The sequence below is a fragment of the Suncus etruscus genome, chromosome 17 (assembly GCF_024139225.1).
Source record: "Suncus etruscus isolate mSunEtr1 chromosome 17, mSunEtr1.pri.cur, whole genome shotgun sequence".
Classification (NCBI taxonomy): domain Eukaryota; kingdom Metazoa; phylum Chordata; class Mammalia; order Eulipotyphla; family Soricidae; genus Suncus; species Suncus etruscus.
The window spans coordinates 37,714,783-37,742,376 of NC_064864.1; the positions used below are offsets into that span (position 1 = coordinate 37,714,783).

General features: G+C 37.7%; 1 protein-coding gene across 1 annotated transcript; it reads left to right on the top strand.

Annotated features, from left to right (window-relative positions):
- The first annotated feature begins 3,865 nt into the window (after window positions 1–3,865).
- On the top strand, window positions 3,866–26,372 carry CEP55 (centrosomal protein 55). The gene is made up of 8 exons (XM_049764293.1): window positions 3,866–4,048; window positions 10,093–10,368; window positions 11,906–11,974; window positions 16,874–17,024; window positions 21,434–21,747; window positions 23,217–23,288; window positions 24,367–24,492; window positions 26,169–26,372. The coding sequence occupies exons 1-8, from the start codon at window positions 3,866–3,868 to the stop codon at window positions 26,370–26,372; spliced, it is 1,395 nt and encodes a 464-aa protein (XP_049620250.1).
- The last annotated feature ends 1,222 nt before the right edge of the window (window positions 26,373–27,594 follow it).

The following is a 27,594-nucleotide window of genomic DNA, read 5'->3' on the forward strand; positions in this document are numbered from 1 at the left end:
TGTTATTTCCTTCTGTCTTCCTATTTTTGGGTCCTTTTGTTGAGTACTTTCTAGTTCTATTAGCTGTGTCATTAAGCTACTCAGGTAAGCTCCTTCTTCCTTCCTGATGTGTGCTTGCAAAGCTATAAATTTTCCTCTCAGTACTGCTTTTGCTGTGTCCCATAAGTTCTGATAGTTTGTGTCTTTATTGTCATTTGTTTCCAGGAACCTTTTGATTTCCTTCTTGATTTCATCTCGGACCCACTGGTTATTGAGTATGAGGCTGTTTAACTTCCAGGTGTTAAAGTGTTTCTTCTGAGTCCCTTTGGAATTCACAAATAATTTCAGAGCCTTGTGGTCAGCGAAGGTAGTCTGCAAAATTTCTATCCTCTTGATATTATGGAGGTATGTTTTATGTGCCAGCATGTAGTCTATCCTGGAGAATGTCCCATGTACATTGGAGAAGAATGTGTATCCAGGTTTCTGGGGATGGAGTGTCCTATATATATCCACTAGGCCTCTTTCTTCCATTTTTCTCCTCAAGTCTAGTATATTCTTGTTGGGTTTCAGTCTGGTTGACCTATCCAGTGTTGACAAAGCAGTGTTGAGGTCCCCCACAATTATTGTGTTGTTATTGATATTGTTTTTCAGATTTGTCAACAGTTGTTTTAAATATTTTGCTGGCCCCTCATTTGGTGCATATATGTTTAGGAGAGTTATTTCTTCCTGCTCTACATACCCCTTGATTAATATAAAATGTCCATCTTTGTCCCTTACAACCTTCCTGAGTATAAAGTTTGCATTATCTGATATTAGTATGGCCACTCCAGCTTTTTTATGGGTGTTGTTTGCTTGGATAACTTTTCTCCAGCCTTTTATTTTGAGTCTATGTTTGTTCTGACTATTCAGGTGCGTTTCTTGTAGGCAGCAGAAGGTTGGATTGAGTTTTTTGATCCATTTAGCCACTCTGTGTCTCTTAACTGGTGCATTTAGTCCATTGACGTTGAGAGAAAGAATTGTCCTGGGATTTAATGCCATCTTTATATCGAAATTTGGTGTGTCTTTTGGTCAGTCTTGTCTTAGATTAGGTCTTTCAGTTTTTCTCTTAAGTCTGGTTTTGAGTCTGTAAAGTTTCTGAGCTGTTTTTTGTCTGTGAAACCATGTATTCTTCCATCAAACCGGAAAGTGAGTTTTGCTGGGTACAGTATTCTGGGTGAAGCATTCATTTAAGTCAGTCTTGTCACAATATCCCACCACTGCTTTCTGGCATTTAGTGTTTCTGGTGACAGGTCTGCTGTAAATCTCAAGGATGCTTGCTTGAATGTAATTTCCCCTTTTGATCTTGCTGTTTTCAGAATTCTGTCTCTATCTGTGGGATTTGTCATTGTGACTAGGATGTGTCTTGGGGTGGTTTTTCTTGGGTCTCTTTTGGTTGGTACTCTTCGAGCATGCAGGATTTGATCACATATATTCTTTAGCTCTGGGAGTTTCTCTTTAATGATGTTCTTGACCGTTGATTCTTCCTGGAAATTTTCTTCCTGGGTCTCTGGGACTCCAATGATTCTTAAGTTGTTTCTGTTGATCTTATCATAGACCTCTATTTTCATCTGTTCCCATTCTTTGACTAATTTTTCCATTGTCCATTTGTTTTAAGTTTTTTTTCCAATCTCTCCTGTTGTATGGAATTGTTATGTATCTCATCTTCCACAGCACCAAGTCTATTCTCAGCTTCTGATACCCTGTCCCAGAGCTTATCCATTTTGTCATTCACTTTGTTTACTGATTTTTTCAGGCCTGTTATTTGACATGTTATTTCAGTTTGGAGTTTTGTGATTTCTGTCTTCATATTTTCTTGATTCTTATTAGTGTTCTGTTCTATTCTATGGTTTCTTTGAGTTCTTTGAGTATATTCCATATTGCTACTCTAAAGTCCTTATCTGAGAGATTGGTTAGTTGGTTGGTCGTTAACTGGTCATCAGAATTGTCATCTTCATTCTCTATGTCTGATGCTGGCCTGCGTTGTTTCCCCATTGTCACACTTGTATTGTGGATTTTTCTACGTGTTGTGGTGGTATTCATTGGTTATATGATGCAGGCAACACACTTCTCTGGCTCCGCCCTTTCTGGATGGGCCGACTTGCCTCCAAGGTAGGGGAGTCCTCCGTGGATGAAGCCTCACACAGGATCAAATCTTAGGCCCAAGCATGCAGCAGAGAAGACAGTCTGGAGAGAAATTCTTGCTTCTGTGATCCAGCACAGTTCTTAGTGTGGTTTTTTTCTTCTTGTGATGGTGTTCTTTTTTTAGAAAGAGCGCACGGCTGCGTAGCGAAGTTGTGCTAAGTGCCTTCTGGAGCCTCTTTTCAGCCCACTCTCAGGAGGTTCACGCAACAGGATAGCAGAGAGACACACACAGGCAGCACTCACAGTTTTTCACAGTCGGGCCCCACTGGTCAGGCGTAGTTTTCACTCGCTCGCTGGGCAGCTTCAGAATGCTGTATTTTTGGGGTTCACTTCCCAGGACTCTGAGGAGAGTCACTGGCTCGCTGGGTAGCTTCCGAATGTAGTTTCTTTGGGGTTCGCTTCCCAGGGCTCTGAGGAGAGCTTCCAGAGTTCAGGAAAGACAGAGAAGGGTAGGACAGGGCTCCCTTCCGGTGCTCAGTTCCTCAGAAGAAGCACAGCCGGGTGGAGACTCTGCAGGTAGAGCAATCAGCACTCTGCCTGGAAACCCCCACATGCAGCCATTTCTCACTCACTCACTGGCTCGCTGGGTAGCTCCCGAATGTAGTTTCTTTGGGGTTCGCTTCCCAGGGCTCTGAGTAGAGCTTCCAGAGTTCAGGAAAGACAGAGAAGAGTAGGACAGGGCTCCCTTCCGGTGCTCAGTTTCCTCAGAAGAAGCACAGCCGGGTGGAGACTCTGCAGGTAGAGCAATCAGCACTCTGCCTGGAAACCCCCACATGCAGCCATTTCTCACTCACTCACTGGCTCGCTGGGTAGCTCCCGAATGTAGTTTCTTTGGGGTTCGCTTCCCAGGGCTCTGAGGAGAGCTTCCAGAGTTCAGGAAATACAGAGAAGGGTAGGACAGGGCTCCCTTCCGGTGCTCAGTTCCTCAGAAGAAGCACAGCCCGATGGAGACTCTGCAGGTAGAGCAATCAGCACTCTGCCTGGAAACCCCCACATGCAGCCATTTCTCACTCACTCACTGGCTCGCTGGGTAGCTCCCGAATGTAGTTTCTTTGGGGTTCGCTTCCCAGGGCTCTGAGTAGAGCTTCCAGAGTTCAGGAAAGACAGAGAAGGGTAGGACAGGGCTCCCTTCCGGTGCTCAGTTCCTCAGAAGAAGCACAGCCCGATGGAGACTCTGCAGGTAGAGCAATCAGCACTCTGCCTGGAAACCCCCACATGCAGCCATTTCTCACTCACTCACTGGCTCGCTGGGTAGCTCCCGAATGTAGTTTCTTTGGGGTTCGCTTCCCAGGGCTCTGAGGAGAGCTTCCAGAGTTCAGGAAAGACAGAGAAGAGTAGGACAGGGCTCCCTTCCGGTGCTCAGTTTCCTCAGAAGAAGCACAGCCGGGTGGAGACTCTGCAGGTAGAGCAATCAGCACTCTTCCTGGAAACCCCCACATCCAGCCATTTCTAACTCACTTCTGAAGTTAATATATTTTTAAAGTGTGAATATCCTCCATAAGTCTTAGTTTTTAAAAAAAAAACAGTTACCAACTCAGCAACCTTCCCAGTCTTTCTTTCATGCTTCATTAGTGTGGTTGTCATTTTTATTTATATGGGAAGTATCTTATTTTTCAGATTGGTTATGAGAACTTTTCAGACTGGATGTCTGATATAAATGCCTGCTCTAATGTAAATTGTTTTCTCAGTTTTTATAGTTTCAGAGATGTCATCCAGAAGTCCCAAAAATTTAATTAAAGGTAAATGGGGATCAAAACCTAGTAACTCCAGATCTGAAACGGTACTAGAAACATTTAGAGGAGAAATTGCAGCCTTGAAAACATCAATGGATGAAATCACAAGTGGAAAAGGAAAACTTACGGAGAAAGAGAGACACAGACTTTTGGAGGTAAATGGCATTATAAATCTTTAAAATTATAGTAAGCTTTACTTTGGTGATGAGAAAGTATTATTTGAATACTTTATTTATTTATTTATTTATTTATTTACTTTATATAAACACTGTGGTTACAAGGTTGTTTATGATTCAGTTTCAGGCATACAATGTACAACATCTACTCAGCAGTGCTCATTTCCTGCCACCAATGTCCTGAATTTTTCTCCCACCCTCCACCCTATCCTCTCTATGCCTGCCACTGGGCAGACATTTTTGTTCTCTCTCATTTTCTCTCTTCTCTCTTTTCTTTTATACACTGGCTTGAATATTGTTAGTGAAGAAATGTTACGCATACCACTTTACCTCTTTAATACCCAGTTCTTTTTTTTTAATTTATATTGATTCCAATGTGAATTACAAGTCTTTCACAGTAATATTTAAGGTATATAGTGAGAGTGCATTAGGGCAATTTCCACCACCAGTGATGACCTTCCTCCGTCACTGTTCCTAGCATGCATCAATGTCATGGAGCGTTTTGCCTACATTTTCCCTTATATACCTTTGTTTCAGGTCTAATATCAAGGTCGTTAATCCATTTGATTTGATTTCTGTGCAAAATGAAGAGAAGTCTGAGTTTGCTTTTTTGCATATAGCCGACCAGTTTTCTCAATACCGCTTGTTGAAGATGCTTTCCTTGTCCCACTTCATGATTCTTGCCCATTTATCATTGATTATTTGATTATATACCTGAGGGTCAGTTTCAGGATATTCAAGTCTAGTCCATTGATCTTATGATTTGTCTTTATTGTATTATCATGCTGTTTAATGGCTATTGTTTTATAGTGCAGTTTGAAGTTGAGAAAAGTGATGTCTCCCATCTTCTTTTCCCGAGAATTGCTTTAATATTCCTTACATCTTTCATGGAAATTTGTTCCATATAAACTTCAGGACTGATTCATCTATTTCTTTGAATAATATAGTGGCTATCCTTTTAGAGATTGTATTAAATCTATACATATTGCTTTGGGAATTATTGCCATTTTAATGATGTTAATCTCTATCCATAAAGCAGGGGGTGTGTTTCCATTTCCTCATGTCCTCTTATTTTTTGAAGCAGAGTTTTGTAGTTTTCACTTTATCAATCTTTTACCTCTTTAGTTAAGTTGATTCAAAGCTGCTCTTGATTTTCTGAGGCACATGTAAATGGGATTTTTTTTTTTTTTTTTTTGGTTTTTGAGCCACACCCGGTAATGCTCAGGGATTACTCCTGGCTATGCGCTCAGAAATTGCTCCTGGCTTGGGGGACCATATGGGATGCCAGGGATCAAACCCAGGTCCGTCCTGGGTCAGCCGCATCCATTCAGCCCATGAATGGGATTTTTGTAATATCTCTTTTCTTTCATTATTTGGATATCAAACATCCATAGATTTTTCCATATTAATTTTGTAGCCTGCCACTTTACTATTTAGATCTATAGTTTCTAGAACCTTTTTTTGTACAGTCCTAAGGATTTTCAAAATCTAGTATCATGTTATCTACAGAGAGCTTGACTTCTCCCTTTCCTATGTGGATGCTCTTGATATCTTTTTCTTGCCTATTTGCTTTGGCAAATACTGTATATACTCGAGTATAAGCCACAAATTTTGTGCCGAAAAACCTGAACAACTCAGCTAATACTTGGGTCATGCAGGTTAATTTGATTCGGTGTGCGTGCACTGAATCAAATGCACATTATCTCCAGTCATCTTCTGCCGTCTCCTGGAGGGGACAGTGCTTCAGCTCAGTCCACAAGTCGCAGTGGCTGAACTGAACTGTATGCCACTGAATTATTTAACCCACATTATTTTGCGCTTTGTATGAGACCGGCAGCAGTGATGATGATATCTGTGAACTCGGTGATGATGACAATGTCTATGCTGATACCCTCACATCAGATACAGCTGAAACTCTGTTTGGACATACAGATGATGAGGAGGAGGAATCCAGTTTGGAAGGATTTTAACCTTTGTGATTTAGCTTGATTCCCTGCTAAGCTACAGTTTTCTGCACTTTATTTAAAGTTTTAAAGTTATTGCTGCTAGTTTACAGTTTTTCTTTAGCAATAAATATTAAAAAACATTTAACCTACTGATTCCTCAATTATTATAATTTTTGGGAATATATATACATACATATATACATGACGGTGATGCTCAGGGATTACTCCTGGCTATGCGCTCAGGGATTACTCCTGGCTTGGGGAACCATATGGGATGCTAGGGGATCGAACTGTAGTCTGTACGAGGTTAGCTGTGTGCAAGGCAAAAGCCCTACCACTTGTGCCACCACTCCAACCCCAGGTATATATTTTTATTTTTGAAATTTACCAGTTGCTGCTGCATTTTCCACCTTGGCTTATACTCGAGTAACTAGTAACTAGTGACCCTAATTTTTAGGGTAAAATTAGGGCAGTCGGCTTATACTTGGATTGGCTTCTTGAGTATATCCAGCACTTCCATAACTGTATTGTTTAGTAGTGGCAAGATTGGGACAACCTTGTTTTGTGCCAGATCTTAGAGGAAAAGCTTTTAGTTTTTTTCCCATTGAATATAATGCTTGTGATGGTCTGTGGTAATTGGCTTTGACTATATTGAGGAAAGTTCCTTCAATTCCCATCTTGTTGAGAGTTTTTATCATGAGCTGGTGTATGCTGGACCATGGCAAAAGCTTTCTCTGCATCTACTGCTATGGTCATAATGATTTTTATATTTTCTTTTGTTGATACGGTATATTATAATGATTGACTTGTATATGTTAAACCATCCTTGTGTCTTTGGGATGAATCTTTATTAGTCATTGTGTATGACCTTCTTGATAAATTGTTGGATTCTATTTGCTAATGTTTTGTTAAAGATCTTGCATCTGTGTTCATCAAGAATATAAAGAGTTTTCTTTGTCTGCTTTTGGTATCAGCATGATGCTAGTTTCATAAAACTATTTGGGAGTGATTCTGATTCTTCACTTTTCTAGAAGTTCCTTAAAAGTATTGGCAATTGGACCTCTTTAAAGGCTTCAAAGAATTTGCTAGGGAATCTATAAGGGCCTGGACTTCTGTTTCTGGGAAGCCTTTTGATTACCATTTCAGTTTCCTCAATAAGTCTGTTAATGTAGTCTATATCATCTTGTTTCAAACTTGGAAGTTATAGTAGTATAAGAATTTATTCATTTCTTCCAGGTTATCTCATTTTGTGGCATAAAGATTCTCAAACTAATATCTGATTACCCTTTGAATTTCTTTAGTATCTGTTGTGGCGTCCTCCCTTTTATTTCTGATATGATTTATTAAGATTTTCTTGCTCTTTTGAGTCTTTCTAATAGTTTATCAATCTTGTCTATTTTTTCAAAGAATCAACTCTTTTTTTTTTCCATTGGTTTTTTGTTTGTTGTTTGGTTATCCTGTTCATTAATTTCTACTCTAAATTTTTGTTATTTTCTACACCCTGCCTGCATTCAGCTAATTTTGTTGGTCATTTTCCAATTTCTTTAGCTATGCCATTAAGTTATTTAGAAAGGCCATTTCTTCATTCTTGATGAATTCTTTCAAAGGTATAAAATTTCCTCTTCTGCTCTTGCTGTATCATATAAATTCTGATAGTATGTGCCCTAATTTTCAATTGTTTCCAGGAATCTTTTTGATTCCCCCTTTTACCCACTCATTCAGTAGTGAGCTGCTTAATTTCTACATGTTAAAGGAAGTTTTATGGAGGAATGTTTTATGACCCAGCATGTGGTTTTTTGTTTGTTTGTTTGGTTGGTTGGTTTGGTTTTTGGGCCACACTTGATGACGTTTAGGAGTTACTCCTGGCTACGCACTCAGAAATCGCTCCTGGCTTGGGGGACCATATAGGACACCGGGGGATCAAACTCAGGTCTGTCCTAGGCTAGTGTGGGCAATGCAGATACCTTACAGCTTGCACCACTACTCTAGCCCTTAGCATGTGATTTATCTTAGAGGATGTCCCATGTGCATTGAAGAAGAATATGTATTCTGTTTGGGGAGCATGAAAAGTTCTAATATACATCTACTAAGCTAAAATCCTATCAGAGATGCTGTATAATTGGCTGGAACAAGTCAGTTCTTAGAGCTACCATCTTCGTGGGTTCTGCATTATTTTTTTCCTAGTGACTTTGACAGTGCAGTGACGGTTTTTATATGTTGCACTAGGGCTTCTTGACTAGAAGAAATGCTGGGCTGCAGAGTGAAGTGAAGTGCCTGCAGTCTTCTCAGGGTGTACTGACCTAGGGTGTAAAGGGCTTTTCTGAGTTAAAGAGGACCCCACTGCTGGTCTCTCTGCCTCAGTTTCTTGGAACTCAATACTTTTAGTTTTCATGGTAGTTCACTAAATAAAACAATTACTTAAAACTATCAGATAGAATTTAGATTTTAATTGGATGGCTTAACTCTATTTTATGTATTTCTACTGCTTTCCAAAAACTCTGTTTTTTTAAAGTAAAGCCATGTATATTAGAATTTTTCATTATGTCAATATATTTAATAATTTTTATAATTTGTTACAGTATTACTAATAACACAGTTAGGAATTTATGAATTTATTAGAACTGGGAGGACTTAAAATTTTGTTCTGTTGAGACCAGAAAGATAGTGCAGTGGGAAAAGCATTTATCTTGCACATGGCTAACTTTGATTCTATCCTTTCATCACAAATGGTCCTCTGAATACTACCAGGAATGATCCCTGAATAAAGAGCCAGGAGTAAGCCTAACTAAGCATTGCTGGGTATGCCATATATATATATATAAACAAATGATAACCCTCCTGAACATGAATATTTCATTTTATACACAGTGGCAAACATTGGTTATACAGTACTATTATTTCTACTAATTTGGATGCTGTGCTCTAAGAAAACCTGTAATTTAAAAAGAAAGAACAAAATCTCATACTACTGTCATATCTTTGTAAACAACAAAAATCTTACTTTTACACAACTGTACAATTCAGTTTTCCCATTTATATTTGAACAATTTCTTTTTCTACCCACCCTTCACAAATCTATTTGCTTCTGAGGTGCTGCTTGTGGATTCTTCCTAGCTTAGTGCTTGGGTCTAATAGTCTTTGTGGACCAAAGGATGACCACAATCAAACCCAGGATTCCATGTAGAATATGAACTTCTCCTTTGAACTGTCTTCCTGGCCCTGAGGTTTTAGTTTTATTAGCATGTCAAGTTATTTTTTGAATTTTTCTCTTGTCTTTCTATTGGTGCTTTCTCTCTTTTGCCTACCATAGTTGTAACAAGTATATCATCTTATCTTTCATATTCATTTTTCCTTTTCATCTTTTTTTCAAATTCTTGCAAATGTTGAATACTACTTGATGATAGCATCCAAAATTTAATCAAGTAATCTAATGCAGAAAGCAAGGTAGGGAATGTGCTTTATCTAGCCTTATAAATATTGCTTCAAATTAATCAGTGAGGAGCATTTTATAACTCACATTTTTGTTTTGTTTTGTTTTGTTTTGTTTTTGTTTTTTTTGGGTCACATTCGGTGGTGCTCAGGGGTTATTTTTGGCTCTGTGCTCAGAAATCACCCCTGGCAAGCTTGGGGGACCACATAGGATGCCAGGATTTGAACTGCTATTTGTCCTGTGTTGGTTGTGTGCAAGGCAAACACCTTATTGCTGTGCTATCTCTCTGGCCCCTCACTTTTTGGTTTTAAGATTAATAGAAATGATACACTGGAGGGGTTATTATCAATTACTATGTAGAAAACAACTTTTCTTTTATCTTTCATCAATCCAGTGAAATTTGTTTTTCTTTTCTGGGTCCAATTCATTTTAGTTATCTTCACCTCCACTACTTACCACTGCAATTATGTATTAGATGACCTTTCTGAACATTAGATCTTGGCTTCATAAGTTTTTTTGGTCCTGCTGTCTTTAGTTAACGCTGATTCAATATAAAAAAACCACTTTACAAGTGCTGGTTGTATCATATTGTTAATCTTCATGTTTGACCTGGCTTTATTCTGAGATTCTTCTTAGTTTATGTCTAGAAAATTCGAGTACTTGATGCAGAGCGGGAGAAGAATGCTTTTTATCTCGCAGAGAAGGACAAAGAAATACAGCGACTCAGAGACCAGCTTAAAACCAGGTATAGTACTACTGCATTGCTGGAGCAGCTGGAAGAGAAAACAAAGGAAGGTGAAAGGAGAGAACAACTGCTAAAGTCCTTGTCTGAAGAGACAGATGTATTGAAAAAACAATTGTCTGCTACAACTGCAAAACTTGGTGAACTTGAAAGCAAAGCCAGCACACTTCATTTATCACAGGTACTAATAAATTAGACCCAGATTATTACTTTTTATTATTTTTGACACAATTTGTAGTTCTATTTGAAGAATGAGTTTATTAAAACATGCTGGCCAAATGGTGAACAGTTTTGTTTAGTATATCCACAGGCTACTCTTAAAAATGTATAATCCAGCAACCTTTTCATAAGCAAAAGTAATTGACCCAACTTCTTCCACCATATTGCCCTGATGAATATTCAGAACAGAGACCATGTATAGCCATGATAACCAAGAAAACTCTAGTTAGCTTTATTGTTTTATTTTTCTTGTTTATCATAAAAACGGTGAGCTTCATTGTTTGTACATTTTCATGTGTTATACATAATCATCTCAAGTGCTATTTTTATACCTATACATTTTTCCTCCCCTTTTTAATAACTTTCATTTTAAGAAAGAACAAGGATTTATAGATAGGAAGAATTGATTTCAGATCTTGGTTCTGCCTCTTATTGGTTATATATCAACAAAATCCTTAACTTTTCTAGTCTTGGAGACTTTATCAGACCCCTCTTGTAAACCTTTTTCACATTGATGAAATTACTGGAAAGTAAATGTGATAATATACGTAAACTGTCTAGCATAGTTTATCATCAGTGCTCAGTAAGTCATTTCTTATCAGATTTATATTCTTTTAGAAATACAACAATTCGGAAAAAAAAAACCCAGCATCGCAACTATTTTTGTTTTTTTTGTTTGTTTTTGTTTATTTGCTTGTTTTTTGGGGGGCACACCCTGTAGCACTCAGGGGTTACTCTTGGCTCTCTGCTCAGAAATTGCTCCTGACAGGCACTAGAGACCATATGGGATGCCAGGATTCGAACCCCCATTGGTCCTGGATCGACCACCTGCAAGGCAAACCTCCTACTGCTGCTGTGCTGTCTCTCTGGTCCAGCATCACAACTATTAATACAAGCTATTGTAGAGAACCTGTAGCTTTTCAAATATATATGAAAAATTACAAATTTAATATTTCCCAGGCTTCATCTGTATAACCCAGTTTTGTTTTGTCTTTTGGTGAAAATCTCTGGCTCTTCTTTGATTCTGAAGATTTATCTGGTGCTCCTGAGGTCCAGAGAACCTCACTAATATTAAATTAATATAAAATATAAGGATTTCAGATCTGCTTAGAAAGCATCTAAGAGTTTGTTTTTTTTTTTTGTTTTTGTTTTTTGTTTTTGGGCCACATTCAGTGACATTCAGGGGTTACTCCTGGCTATGCGCTTAGAAATCGCCCCTGGCTTGGGGGACCATATGGGACGCTGGTAGATCAAATCGGTTGGTCCTAGATTAGCTCGTGCAAGGCAGATGCCCTACCACTTGCACTGCCGCTCCAGCCCCATCATCTAAGAGATCTTAATTCTCCATTGGTGGCTGTCACCTGAATGATAGTTCACCAACATGAACCAGAGCTTGAAGTTGGGTTGTTTCTATGAAGTATAATGTCTTTTTATGGAACTAAATATAAAGACAAGTATTACTAAATTTATTATGTTAACTAGTACTGGTTTATTTATAGACTGTGACTACAAGCTGCTTCAACTCATCAATGAGTAATATTCAAGAAATGGAAATACAGCTACAAGATGTAAGTGATCTTCTTTTATTAAGTTATAGATAAAAAGATTTAATTTTTTTTTGTTTTGTTTTTGGGCCACACCCGGCGGTGCTTAGGGGTTACTCCTGGCTGTCTGCTCAGAAATAGCTCCTGGCAGGCACGGGGGACACTGAGATTCGAACCAACCACCTTTGGTCCTGGATCGGCTGCTTGCAAGGCAAACGCCGCTGTGCTACCTCTCTGGGCCCAAAATATTTAATTATTAAGTTTGTGAAGCTTAGCAGCTTTGATATTGTGACTTGGCAAACATTTGTTGAGACAGAATTAAATTGTTTGAAATCACTTTTGATATTCTTTGATATCCTCCTATGTTTCTAACTTTAAATTTCTAGATATTCCAGAGGGCCAATTCTTCTAAATATCATCTCTTTAAACTAGAAAGTGCTTAAAAAAAAATAATATCCTCTAGCACATGCAAGGCAAATGCCGTACCACTTGCGCCACCACTCTGGCCCCAGTACTTTTTAAAATTTGAAAAAGAAACGCATTCTTTGCATACTTAGTACAATTTAATGTGAGGGTTTTTTTTTTTTTTGATATATAGTAAAGCCATATTATTTAAAACTTAGGTAGATTGATGGGCTTCAGACATAATTGAATAAATTGAGACATAGGACTATCATGTTTTATCAGTTTTATTATCAAATGTACAAAGTATACCTGTGCTTTATTTATTATGTCAAAATATGTAGATATTTTGATTCTAGAAATATTATTGCATGTCAAACTTCTATAAGTATGCCCTTAAGATTCCTGTTTTAATTTTTCTAGCAAGTGTGCACATAACCCCCCAAATTCTCTTAAACTGGTAGGTATACCAGTTTTAAAAATCAGTATTTGTTATAACAAAGTTAGTTTTAAGGCCTATGTTTACCTTTTCTTTTTTTGAAGGGGGAGCCACACACCTGGCAGTGCTCAGGAATAACTTCTGAAGGTGACGTGCAGAGGTGCATAGGATCCACTAAAATGACACTTAAAATACTCACTAGGACAAAAATTATTATATATTAAAATGGTTTTATATATACACTGGAGGAATTAAATATGCAGGTTAAATGACCAAATTGAAATATGAATGGCAGATTACATTAGAAGTATGGGTCTATGTTTATATTTATCAAAGTTTATTCATACCATAGTAATGAGAATATTTTCATTCTGATACTCACATCCTAAAATTCATATAGGCATAAAAGTATAAAATATAGGTATAAATAAATATAGGTATAAAATTCATAGGTATAAAGGTCTATGAATAGATGCAACCCACTTTAAATGGTTCAGAAAAAATATACATGTGGGTTTATAGATGGGGTAAAACATTTTTTTAATTTAGTGAGAAATAGAGAGTAATAAAAGGCTTAGTGATTTACTGTGATTTACTTAGTGATTTATTGAAGTAACATCACCATCTTGTGGACTTTTAAAATATTACCTCTCAAACCTCAAAGTGGCATAGTTTTGTTTCTCATACTTAAAGAACAAGTTTATGAGAAGTATAAAAATTTTCATGCCATCCGACATTCATTTAAATTATTTACATTAAAATATTTTAAACATGTGGGGCCGAAGAGATAGCATGGAGTTAAGGCATTTGCCTTGCATGCAGAAAGTTGGTGGTTCGAATTGGCATCCCATATGGTCCCCTGAGCCTGCCTGGAGCGATTTCTGAGCATAGAGCCAGGAGTAACCCCTGAGCGCTGCTAGGTGTGACCCCCCCCCCAAAATTATTTTAAATATGGATGATTTAAAATTTGTTATATAACAGTATTTTTAACATCTTATTATATCCTCTGTTTTTTTTTTTTTTTTTTTTTTTTGTTTGTTTGTTTTTGTTTTTTTGGGCCACACCCGGCGGTGCTCAGGGGTTCCTCCTGGCTGTCTGCTCAGAAATAGCTCCTGGCAGGCACGGGGGACCATATGGGACACCGGGATTCGAACCAACCACCTTTGGTCCTGGATCGGCTGCTTGCAAGGCAAACGCCGCTGTGCTATCTCTCCGGGCCCATATCCTCTGTTTTAAAATCACTTTTATGTTACTTTTCAAGAGCCTCCAAACCAGTGCTCAGGAGCCTACGTCCATTTCGAGCGGCTTACTGCCGACTAATCTGAATGGGTTAGTGCTCAGGTCTGAAGGTGATGTAGTTCATGCCTGGTAGTGTCAAGTGCCACCACAGCCACAGCCACCACATAGTGCTCAGGGATCGCCAATGCCAAACCTGGTGTGTGGTCTCCATGGCTATCCCAGTAGTGCTTTGGTGACTTGTGGTTCCAGGCCTGGGAACTTAGGGGCTTCAGCCCTTTGAGCCATCTCCCTGGATACTTGTAAAAATGTATTCTAGTATATGTGTTTTACTTCAGCAGAGTTATCATAGAGTACGTATAAATGTGCATGTCTGTGTGAGTGTATAAGAGAGGGAGGAGGGTGGGTGGGAGGGAAGGAGAGAGAATGTGAGAATGTGTGAAGAATTCTGTGTTTGTACCATCTCATACTGGCGGTCCTGAAGAATAAGAAATTAGAAGCCCTAGTTGATGTTTTAACCATCGAAAATAATGAGTGATTAGAACTTGTCAGATTATAGAAATAACTATCCTAATCCTATTGTAGAGGGGTTTGGTCACTTTTTCTTATAATTACTTAGTGACTAACAAATTTTTAAAAGATGCTTGATTTTTCTTTTAATGAATAACTTGTGAGGAATCTTTTTTGTAGATGGTAAGTAATTAAGACAAACATATTAGAAGACAGAAGTTTGAGTTGAATTTAAGAATGGCTATTTTTTTTTAAATTTAGAAATTTAGAGTGGTTAACTGTTATTGATTAATTAACCTAAATCTTGGTGATGGCCTACTTTCCTTCCTATTAGTTGGGAAGTCATCTCCAATTGAGGATTTTTGTTGTTATATAAAAATAAGTAGACATATATTATTTCTATTTTTTCTTTCTTATTTATTTATTTATTTATTTTGTATTTAGTTTTTGGGTTGCACCTGGCAGCTTTGCGCTCAGAAATCCCACCTGGCAGGCTCAGGGGCTCATATGGGATGCCAGGAATCGAACCCAGGTCCATCCTGTGTTGGCCTCATGCAAGGCAAATGCCCTACCACTGTGCTATCACTCTGGCCCCTCTATTTTCTCTTAATCTGATGTCAATCAGGTGTACTCAGCTCCAACCGTTAATCATTGCTCAAGTGGGTGTGGGAGTAGAAAAGCTTGAGCATATATAACAGGAAGTCAGCGCACAGGAACTCAACCATCTTGAAGGCGTGTGACACCACTGCCTCCCCCCAGACCTTTCATCATAACATTTTACATATGTGACAGATTTAGATATGCAGACTCTGTCACTGTGACTTACTCAGTTACTTAGCTCTTAGGAAGCAAAATACAAGAAGGGTGTAGTACCAAGCACCTAGAATGCAGGGGACATAATCTTAATGCATGCTGTGCTGTATATAGTTATTTTCCCTCTTGGCACCAGCAGATGAAGCGTCATCTTTGCTTGAATTTAGCCTTCTTTCAATAGCAAAATGTTTTGCCTGAAGCCTATAAAATAGGAATAGAAGATGAGTTGGAGGGTTTGTGTGTGTGTGTGTGTGTGTGTGTGTGTGTGTGTGTGTGTGTGTGTGTGTGTGTGTGTGTGTGTAATATGTAGTTGGTGGTGATGCTGGGCTGCCAACTTTGTCTTTGATGACATTTCTTTTTTGGTGTGTGTGGGGGAGGGGGCATACCTGGTGACGCTTAGGGGTTACTCATAGTTTTGCTCTCAGAAATCACTCCTGGCTAGGGGGACAGTATGGGATGCTGGGGATAGGGATTGAACCAAGATCCGTCCTGGATCCACCACGTGCAAGGCAAACCCCTACCTACTGCTGTGCTATCGCTCCAGCCTCTTTGATGAAATTTCTAAGAATCAGGTGGCTAAGAACAGTGAGTTTGACAGTGAAAACAAATAACTTCATGTAACTACATTTTTTGTCCATATATTCCACCTTTTTTGTCCATATATTCCACCTTTTTTTTTTATCATTGCTAATCCATTGTTAACGTAGCTCCTTGTATGAATATTTGCTGTTGTCTTATTGCAAATCAGGTGATATGATCCACAGAAAATATAGATATATTTGGGGAGACTCTTAAATAGTGTTCAGGGGGCCTGGAACTATTTCCAGTTATTTTTAGCAAGCTGGACTAGCTGGTAATTGTGAGAATTGAAGGATGAGGTACTGTTTGGAGCATATGGTGCCAGGCATTACCAGGCTACCTTCGTGGTGCTTGGGGGCTGCTAGGACTATACCTGACAGTACTGGCAGGGGTAGGTAGCCAGGGGATGTGGTGATGGAGATGGAATTGGATCCAGTGAATGAGAAGCATGTACTCTAAGCCTTGTACTATCTCTCTGGCCCCATAGGTATGATTTTATGAGATTTTTAAAATCCTTATTAGGTGACCTTTAAGGCTATCCCAATATACCTAGTTTCTATCTATTTATAGTAATAGTTCTATCTAATTTATACTATCTTGAGGGACAGATGAGAGAAAAAAGTTAGTATTGGTAACCAATACAAGAAGTAACCATTTTATATGAGTCAAAAGAGATCTTTGTGTGCTAGGGCTGAAGAGATAATACAGGAGTTAAGGTGCTTGCTTTACATCCCACTAACCCATTTGAATCCCTTGCACCACATATGGTCCCCCAGCCTCACCATGGAGCCAGGAATTAATAGCTCCTGGCCAGGTATGCACCACATTCTTCCACACCACAGAGTTTTTATGTGCTAAAAAAGAACATCACTTGATTCTCTGATTTATTTTAAGACTTTGGTTTTTCATTTTTTTTACTGTTTTTCTTTCATTTTCACATCGAGGCTCTGGAGAAGAACCAGCAGTGGCTAGTATATGATCAGCAGCGTGAGGCCTATGTAAAAGGGCTTTTAGCAAAAATCTTCGAGCTGGAACAGAAATTTGAAGCAGCTGCTCATTCACTCCCACAACAGGCAAAACAGATAGAATCAGAAGGTACTGGTATAAAAAATGTTCTTTGGGCATAGGCCTTCCTGATATATTCTACTAGGAAAGATATATCAAATTTAGAATTTTTTTTATAGAATGTGTGTGAGAAAGTAAAATACGCAAATCTTCTAACCCTAAGTAAGTGATACTATTTTAGTAAGTCTTTTCTTTATATTGCCTTTCTTATTTCTTTTCTTTTTGTTCTTTTGTTGCTGTTGTTTATAAAAGTGGGCCTGAGGCATAGTACAGATATCTCTGAACATACTGAATATTTTTCACTAAGGGGCCATCGCTCCATTCCTTCTCTTCAAACTTTTTCAGTATTATTTCTTCCAGAAATAGTATTGTCACTGGTTATTTTTGGTTTCCCTCTAGTATTTTATTCATATTGATCCTAGGAGAAAGCATACATTTTATTGAAGAAGACCTGTGGTCATTTGAATCTTACCATAGAGTTTTGAGAAAGTGTATGACTGACACTTAGATTTATCAGCTGCTTTGCTATGTCCCAGACATTCATTTAAACTGAAACTCACAAATTAACAAGAACCCTAGGAGCTGAGGTGGAGGCAGAAAAGGTCATTAGTCCCATTTTTCACATGAACAATTATGTTCAGCAGTTCTAGCTCACAAGCTAGAAAGGAAGAAAACTCTCACACCCCTCCTGCCCCATTCCAAGGACTCAAAACACCGACAACAATTCTGAGGGCTTTGAATTCTCTAAAGAATTCTATAGAAGTCAAAGAGGGCTTGCCAGGCTTATTTCATGTTGATAATGAAGCTAATAATGGATCATCTAGCCCTAACGGGGACAAAGTTACCACTATCATACCTTCATAAATAGGATTTTAGTTCAGAGTTAAATCTAACATTTTCTTTGGTAATACTTATTTTTCTCTATATTCATGTTTTTTTAATTTAATTTTTAAAATTTATTTGAAGCACTATGATTTCCAATACTGTTGATGATAGGATTTTAAGCATACAATGCCACACCCTCCACCAGAGTGTCTGCTTCTCCCCACCATTATCTCAAGGTTCCCTCCCATCTACTCCAGTCCCCTACCTTTGGTAAGCTCAGGTTTATAGGTAGTCCTCGGGTTCTATTGCCTTTGGTTATATGTTTCTTTTAATGTGTTTCTTTGTTTTCATATATGGAGAGATCATTCTATATTTGTCCTCCTTCTGACTGACTTCACTTAGCATGGTACTCTTTAGTACCATCTATATAGCAGCTCATTGCATGATTTTTGTCTATTTTTTTTTACCTGAGTAATATCCCATTGGATATACATATCTGTTCTTGAATTGTTTCTGGAGCAAAAACTATCAATGTTCAGTGAATTATATGAATTTACAAAATTAATAAATTGTTATTGTGAATACTGCTACAATGAATATGGGAGCACAGATGTCTTTTATGAGTAGTTTTTGGGCCCTTGAGATAGATGCCAAAAAAGTATAATTGTTGGGTTATATGGAAGCACAACTCTTATTTTGAGGCATATCTGTGTTTTCTCCCAAGTTATTGAACTAGTTGACATGTCCACCAATGTGAATCGGTGTTTCTTTTCCTTTACATGCACGCTAGTGCTGGCTGTTTTTGTTTTTATGTTTGTTTGCCAGTCTCACTGATCTGAATTGATACTCATTTTTGTTTAATTTGCATTTCCTGGTGATAAGTAATAGAGAACTTTTTTTTTTCCTTCCATATACTTACTGGCCATCTCTGTCTTCTTTGAGGAAGTATTTGGTCATTTCATCTTTCCATTTTATGATGAGGTTATTTGTGTTTTTGTTGTTAAGTTTTACAAGTTGTATTTATGTTTTATCAGAGCTATAAAAGCTCTGATTAAAATACTTCACTAGTATAACAGGGCCCTGTCCCACCATTCTATCTTACCCTATGTTCTGTCAAAGCAGCTCCAATTAACATTTCTGGTTTTGATTTTGTTTGTTTGTTTGTTTTGTTTTTGGGCCACACCCGGTGGTGCTCAGGGGTTACTTCTGGCTGTCTGCTCAGAAATAGCTCCTGGCAGGCACGGGGGACCATATGGGACACCGGGATTTGAACCAACCACCTTTGGTCCTGGATCGGCTGCTTGCAAGGCAAACGCTGCTGTGCTATCTCTCCGGGCCCTGGTTTTGATTTTTAACAAAAAATTTACACTCTATTTTGTTCATTGATATTCTTTGAAATTTAGTGAGTTTTCCTCCTACCAAATGAGTTAAATTATTGTTTTTACTTTTTTGAATTATTGGTTTTTAAATTTATATATTCACCAAACTTCATTTTTTTCCTCTGCCAGTTAACAATTCCATGTCTTGATTGCTCATTTTGTTAAATGAGACAATAATGTGATCTTGCTTATTTATTTATTGGTTTTTGGGTTTTTGGGCCACACTCAGTGGTTCTCCTGGGTTACTCCTGCCTCTATGCTCAGAAATCACTCCTGGCAGGCTTGGGAACTTTATGGGATGCTGGGGATTGAACCTGGGTTCGCCCCAGGTTGGCAGCTTACAAGGCAAATGCCCTACCTCTGCAATATCACTCTGGCTCTGTGATCTTGTTTAAAAAAAAAACAAAACAAGAAAACGTCTTGCCTGGGATAAAAGCTCAGACCACACCACAGATACTGTACGTGTAGCCTGTCATCCTTACCTAGAATAGCACCAGCAATACAAAAGGACAGCATATGTTTTTGTATAGGCACAGTAAATAAGGGGAAATCATGGACTCAGACACAAGATCTTATCTTCTAGGATAAGAACTCACACTTTTTATACAAGGGTGCCTCCCATCCTTGGACATATGTCATGTGGATACAACTCAGTCTCCACGAGATTGGACAGTGTTAGTTCATTCTCAAATCCCAGATTCCAGACGTAGAACTGAAACAAACCCATGCAACAACACCAGGAACTAAGCTGCGTTGGGAGATATACTTGTGCCAGTGTTAATATGACAACAAGGACAGCGAGGAAATGAAAACTTGGCCTAAGACCAGGAGGTCCTATCACATCACCTAACACTAAGTGGAAATCAGAAGATATGTTGTCCTTTGAACTATGAAAAATAAGAGTACTAACTACAGAAAACTGACTTTGACAACTGTGACTGAACAGAACGTACCTTGAGACCATTAAGGAAAACTCTACCCAGGTCTTTTACAAAAATCAAGACTTCTTAGTACAGAGGCCCAATTCTGACAACAGAGACTGAGCAGAACCATTGGAACCATAATTTCCTAGACTTTAGCTTAGGAAACGAGCAAAAATCATGGAGTACATGATACAGAAAACTGAACACACCAACAATGGTGGAACAGTACCTCTAGAACGTTAAAGACTATCCTAGGCCCTGTCCTAGGACCTGTGCAGGTACCAAGATTGCTTGCTATGTGGCCTTATTTTCTCATCCACAACAGAGAAGAAAGGTTCCTGACACCACAAAAACAAACAAACAAACAAACAAGAAACCAACCCTGGGATATGGCAATGAGAAGATATGGAGCCAGTGGTTGTTCCCATGACAATATGCTTCAAGAGTGGAGAAACCCTGAATTTCTTGGGCCACAAGAATTTCCTTCCTTCCCCAATACTTGCTGTGCCTATACAAAAAAAAAAAAAAAAAATGGTGGGGTAACACAAACCCTGCCACTGCAGCACCTTTTCTGGTATTGTTTTGTTTTATTTTTGTTTGTTTTTTGATATTATTTTCCTTCTCCTTTTTCTTCCACTTTTTTCTTTTTTTTTTTTTTTTTTTTCACTTTTGTGGATATTATTCGGTGATTTTTTTTTTTTAAGTAGTTGATACCAATTTTTTCCCCTTTTCCTTACCCTTTTTACCTCCAACAGAATAGCATAATTTGAATCATTCAGCCTCATAAATTGAGGGGGGAAAAGAATGATACCAGGACCAGTCATATGAACATGTAGTGTAAATAAAAAAATGACCAGACTGGAACACCAAACAGAATAGATACCCAACCTATAACAAGCTGTAAGGTGGAGACCATTTGCAGTAGGATTCTGGGGGGTAAAGGAGGGAGATGTGGGAGACATGCTGGGAACAAGAGTGGAGGGAGGATAACATTGGTGATGGGAATGCCCTTCATTCATTGTCACTATGTATCATAAATAATTCTGTGTAAATGAACTTCAGTCACAATAAAAAAAAAATAAAACAAAAAACAAAAAAAGTATATTTCAAGTTCAATTGTGAATGATCATCATCTTCATTGTCTAAAATCATAAATTAGACCTGCAATATGGTGACAAGGCTGAAAAGAATTGTATAATTGTATATATAAAAATTAAATATAGTTTGTTAAATAAAAAAAAAACCTGTATATCCTTTCAAGAATACTATCTGGTTTTGTAAAGTAAATTTTGGCCTGTTATATTTATCATAGGTTATATTCAAGAAGAAAAGCAAAAATATTACAGTCATCTATTGGCAGATACAAAAAAAGATCTTGAGGTTGAACGACAAACTGTGACTCAGTTGAGTTTTGAACTTAGTGAATTTAGAAGAAAATATGAAGAAACCCAAAAAGAAGTTCAAGATTTAAATCTGCTGTTGTGTTCACAAAGAAAGGCAGATATACAACACTTGGAAGATGAAAGGCATAAAACAGAGACAATAAAACAACTCAAGGAAGAGAATGATATTGTCAGGGAAAAACTTGAAATAGAGAAAAAGAAATCTGAAGAGTTATTATCTCAGGTGAGATTACCCAAGAAGGTTTCCCATGATTTATATTCAAATTTTCACCATATTTGCTAATTGTCAGGAACCAATCACCAAGAATAATAATTTTAAAAAAGAATCAAATTTCTGCCTGTTTACAAGGCATATTTATTTAATCTAGACTATACTCATATTTACTTAGTCTAGACCAGGGGTCTCAAACTCAATTTACCTGGGGTCCGCAGGAGGCTAAGTCAGGGTGATTCTTGAGTGCAATGTCAGTAATAAGCCTTGAACATTGGGGGGTGTGACCCAAACAACCAAAAAAAAAAAAAGATTCCTCTAGGGCAGGGCCACAAAACGTTGTATTGAGGGCCGTGAGTTTGAGACCCCTGGTCTAGACTTTAAACTGGCCATAGAAATGTCTTTAAATGAACAAGTAAAATTAAAACAGTAGCCTCACCATTGAGGTAATATTTGGGCAAAGATCTGAGGAAAAGAACCTAGTGAAGTGAGGTATGAAATTTCCCTTTGCACAGAGGAAATCACATATCCAAAGACTGAGTGGGAAGGAGGTGAGTATCTGAGAGGTAAAAGAAGATGAGAAGTAACAAGGGGAACTGAGGCCAATACTTTGACGTGATTGTGATATTTCTTTCTTATTAATTCACACGTAGTAACATGTAGTAACATGTAAGAAATAATGTAGGACATTATTTGGAGTCCATGCCAGGTTTTGTCCAAGGTGTCTAGCTTTTGGTAAATCACCTAACTTCTCTGGCTCACAGGTTATTCATGAATCCCATTAATAACAGTAACTTCTTCCTCCTTTACTGGGCTTTTGTGAACCTTCAGGAATAGAATGTAAAAATGTTTTGTAAATGAAAAGGTTAGGTAAATGTTAGTCATTGCTGCTATTAATAATAGTGATTTTTTTTTGTTTTGTTTTGTTTTTGGGGTCATACCAATGGTGCTTAGGGCTTATTCCTTGCTCTCCACTCAAGGATCACTTCTGGTGAAACTTGAGGTATATGTTTGGTATATCTAATCCAAGTCAGCTGTATTTAAGGCAAACTTCCTATCTTCAGTACTATCACTCTGACCCCTTTAACAGTAATTTTTAAAAATACTGATATTTGCCTTAGTCTTTGCCACCTTCACATTTGCCTCCAGATTTGAACAGTAATATTTATAAAGATTAAGCAGAAATGGTTGAGGATTTTGCTTCAACATGTAGCCCAGGAAACATGACCTTGCTGTTCTATAGAGAAATGTCAGAAGATGTCAGCCTCCTGTAAAGTGAGGATTCAGTGCTGTTTACCAACTTTCAGTGTGTGCGCTAGGGCACACAGCAGCCCCCCAGCTAACATGATGCATTTTTGGAACAAGGGTGACAGGCACCTATTTTCCCAGTAAGAGGCATGAGGCTGGTATGGGGAACCTCTCAGAACAAGTGACCAAAGATCTGATGTTTGTGTGACATTGACTTTATTTACATCCTACAGGTCAAATTTCTTTACACGTCTCTGTTAAAGCAGCAAGAGGAACAAACAAGGGTGGCTATGTTGGAACAACAGGTACTCATTGGGATTAGACTGGGCGTTCAGCCCATTAGAAATTTTTTTTTCTAGTGTCTACAATAGTCTATGAAAAAATTGTATAGAGGGTCAGGGAGATATAGAACAAGGGTTGAGGTGCATACCTTCTTGCCTATGATGGATCCCAGTTCAATCCCCAGCACTGCACATCAGTGTGCAGGCCCTGGAGGTCTCCAGCATCACTGGGATTGCCCAAGTGAGTCCTGGTGAGCACGGTGGGTCCCAAGTAACACTGCAGTACTTGGCTTTAACATCATCAGACTGTCTGGCCTGGTTGGCAACAGTTACTAGGAGTGGCTCCCAGAACTGAGCACTATTTGGGAGGCCCCCAAATAAATAGATGAATAAAAATTATGAAAATATTTTTATTTTAACTTTACAAATATTAAAAGAAACTCGTAACCATATATTTTCTTTTTATTGTTTGTTTTGTTTTGGGGCCACATCCAGCAGCGCTCAGGGGTTCCTACTGCTCTTCTCTCAAAAATTACTCTTGGCAGGTTGAGAGGACCATATGGGATGCCAGGGATCAAACCCAGGTTGCCTGTGTGCAAAGCAAATGTCCTACCTGCTGTGCTATCGCTCCAGCCCCTTATTTCTTTTATTGTCTTTAGGTCAAAACAGATTCTCTGAGGGTAAGAGGGCAGTTTGCTTGACAAGTAGATTTTCACCTTGACAGATTTTATTCTTTCCCTAATACCTCTATAGTTCCTACTCTGAAGTAACATGATCTCCTTAATAACTTAAAGCAGAATTTAAAGAGACTCCATATTTTCTCAGAATATAGATTTTTAGCATATCTTAACGTAAGGAATAACCACTTCTTTCCTGGTTCCCTTCCTCCATAAAGAAAACAAGTGGGGGGAAAGATAGTAGGTTATTAGCACTTCTTAAGTTACTTCACTCATTGTTCCTACTTCAGGCATTAATGTTGCTCTCTAGAAGAGCTTCCCTCATCATCTCAGCATTCACTACTAATATGAATTCCCAAGATGGTACAAAAATGTATACTTTTTTCCTTTGACTGTATTTGGCTTGTCCTGTGTATATTTTCCAGATGCAGGCATGTACTTTAGACTTTGAAAATGAAAAAATTGACCGTCAAAATATGCAGCATCAGTTACATGTAATTCTAAAGGAGCTCCGGAAAGCAAGAAACCAAATAACACAGCTAGAATCCTTGGTGAGTCTGGATCTCATTTTCAGATTTCTTTTCTTTTTTTTTTTTCTTCCTGCTATCTTTCTATGTATGTATCAAATCCAGAGAATGTAACTTAAAGAACAACTAATTTTTCAAACCAATAGATAGAGCCCTGCCTTATCTGAAACTACTGCATTTTAAGTATCAGTTCTAACACAAAGGAGCATATACCTCTCAATGCTGATCTCAGACCTCAGATCATCCTCCACAACTTACCTAAGTGCTTGATTCTAGAGACTCTAAACAGTGCCTGGCCATGGGAAAGGAAGCCTTCCTCCTAGCATCTTTAACTGAAATTAGGTTTTTTTCTATTTAAAAAGAGAGGAACAGGTATTATCTCTAGTAAATAAATTATTTAGAAATAATGGACTTATGCACATTTTACTGTTTAAAGTGTATTTACCCTGAAAGTATAAGTTTTAAAACAAAACTTTAAAATAACATTATTTTTCTAAGAACCTAATGTTTGGCTTCTCTCTTTTTGTTGCTAATAAGATTTTAGACCGAATCTGTTGAGATTTATGTTGTATGTTCTATTAGTTACGTTCTATATATCATCCTGGAACTGCAGAATATTTGCAGAGGATGAGCTGTTGTGATTATAATTCCTTGTCTCTAAAAGAAAGAAAAGCACTTGTCTAAAAAATTATTTGTGATAACTGGGAGATTCCTTAAAGGGATGGAGCACATGACTGATGTACAGAGGCCTCAAATTCAGTCCCTTTAAGCTTTGTTCTTTGGGTAGTACTGCCCACTACACACACCTCATTCCCACAAGAAATCACATTTGTAACTTCCTTATGAATAAATATAAAATATATTTTGGCTCTATTCTTCAGCACAGTATGAATTTTTTGACTATATGAAATTGAAGTGTATAATTCTTTTCATGACTACTTATCAAAGTATGAAAGAGTATTCAAATGAATTCATCATTTCTTGTACTTTCCTTTGTGTTCCTACTGGCTATCTTTTCATAGTATACAGTAGAATCTTCACTTTCAAACATGACTAACCTAAGTTCCTCAAGAAAAACAGGAAAAAAGAAAGCTTCACAGATCTTAGACAATATTAGTTATGTGAATTAACTTTATTGATTGATTTTAAATAAACTTTATTTACTGATTCATTGATTGATTGATTGGTTTCTGGGCCACACTTAGTGGCATTCAGAGGTCACTCCTGGCTCTGCACTCAGAAATCACCTGTGGCAGGCTGGGGGACCACATAGGATGCCCGGAATCGAACTGGGTCCCTCCTGGGTTGGCCACAGGCAAGGCAAGTGCCCCAATGCTGTGCGATCTCTCCAGCCTTGATCCAAAATTCTTTGTTGCTTTTAATTCCTTGTAGTTCTTTATTGCTAAATCCACCCCACTTAATAAAATGAGCTAGCGTATTTACTCAGCCTTGCATACAAGTCTATCTTTACATTTGTTGAAAGGATTTTAATAAAACCGTAACTTTGTAAACACCCCACCCTAGTACTTCCTGGGTAATTTGAGTAATTTGTAAACATCCCTTATATTACCACCTTAACATGAAGAGCAAAAATGAAAGGAAATCTGTTTGCAGTACTAAAACAGCTAGTGTTTATGGAGTAGTTACCCTTGCTGAGCAGGAGGCTGATAGACAAATGGTATTTATTTTGACATTTTCAGAAGCAGCTTCGTGAGTTTGCCTTCACTAGTGAACCATTAGTCGCTTTCCAAGAGGAGACCGAAAACAGAGTAAAAGTTGCCTCACCGAAAAGTCCTTCTGCAGCATTGAATGAAAGCCTGGTGGAATGTCCCAAATGCAGTATCCAATATCCAGCCACAGAACATCGAGATCTACTTGTTCATGTTGAATACTGTTGCAAGTAGCCAAGGAATTAGCTTTTTTTTCCTTTCCAAAAGATTCAATACTGTATCTTACTAGCTTATGAACGGTTTTTGATAGCTTGCTTCATCTATAAGAAACTCTACCTTTAAAACTCAAGCACTATTTTATTTTGTTGGCTACCTTGTAATTTCCTTAGTAGTGACACCTCCCAGGAATGGCTCATCTTTAGGCTTCGGTTTTGCACTATTACTTGATGGCGGAAACAGTTCAGGTTTGTCTATAGGTTAAATCTATTGCACCAAGAAGATACTATTTCATGGGTTGTGAGCATAAAGAAAAATCAAAGGTAATTAACTGTGGATTTTTCATTTTAATTCTGCTAGTTTGTTACCTACAATTTCTATTTAGATGACCATTGTTAAAATGGAAATACTTTTATTTTTACTATTAGAGCAGTTATTAGAAAATTAAGGATTTTCTGGATCCTTATTGCCACTTATGTTGAAAGTGTAAGTCTTAACTGTTCCATGCACAAAGCATAATCTACTTTCAGAATACTGTACTTATAAATAATCTTTTCATATTAACTGGTTACAGTTGTAACTTGCATTTCATTAGCACGCTTGTCAGCTAAAATTATTTTCATGTGTCTTTATAGAGCCATTCAGTTATACTAGTTGATTTGCAAATATTTTACTTATTTATTTTTCGCACTCTTAAAAGTTGGACAGTAATGAACAGAATACTTACTTGAATATATATACATATATAATATATATTTTATATATGTGTGAGTAGACCAAAAAGTTTTTTATTAGTTTATGTTTTCTAAAATGCTTAACACTGGGCTACTGTAATATAAAGGTGAAAATAAAATTATTTTATAAATTTAAAATGTCTATGGTGTATGTGTTTTAGATAAGGATTATAAGATAATAAGAGGAATCCCAGTGGATTATAAATGAACATACAGTGTAAGCTGATAGGGATATCTTACCACCTCTTAAACCAGGAGACAGGAGTGTGGATGCTTTTGGCATATTTGTTGAAAGGAGCAACTTAGAACATTAAAGATGCTCCTGAATTACATGTAACAAAGATTTAAAAAAGCTAATTATATAGTTTTCTTTTGACCACTGAAAATAAAATGCCCTCTTTATTAATAAAAATAAATAGTGTTAGAAGTTCTGTCTGTTATTCTGTCAGACAAATCTTATTATATCCCACAGTTTTGTGACATTGGCCAGAGAGTTAGGTAATAAA

Excerpts from the sequence above, each read along its gene's own strand:
- CEP55 (XM_049764293.1), top strand. The coding sequence starts at position 3,866 with ATGTCATCCAGAAGTCCCAAAAATTTAATTAAAGGTAAATGGGGATCA. Across the intron at positions 10,369-11,905 it reads GCACACTTCATTTATCACAG|ACTGTGACTACAAGCTGCTT; the intron begins GTACTAATAAAT and ends GTTTATTTATAG. Across the intron at positions 23,289-24,366 it reads TGGCTATGTTGGAACAACAG|ATGCAGGCATGTACTTTAGA; the intron begins GTACTCATTGGG and ends TATATTTTCCAG.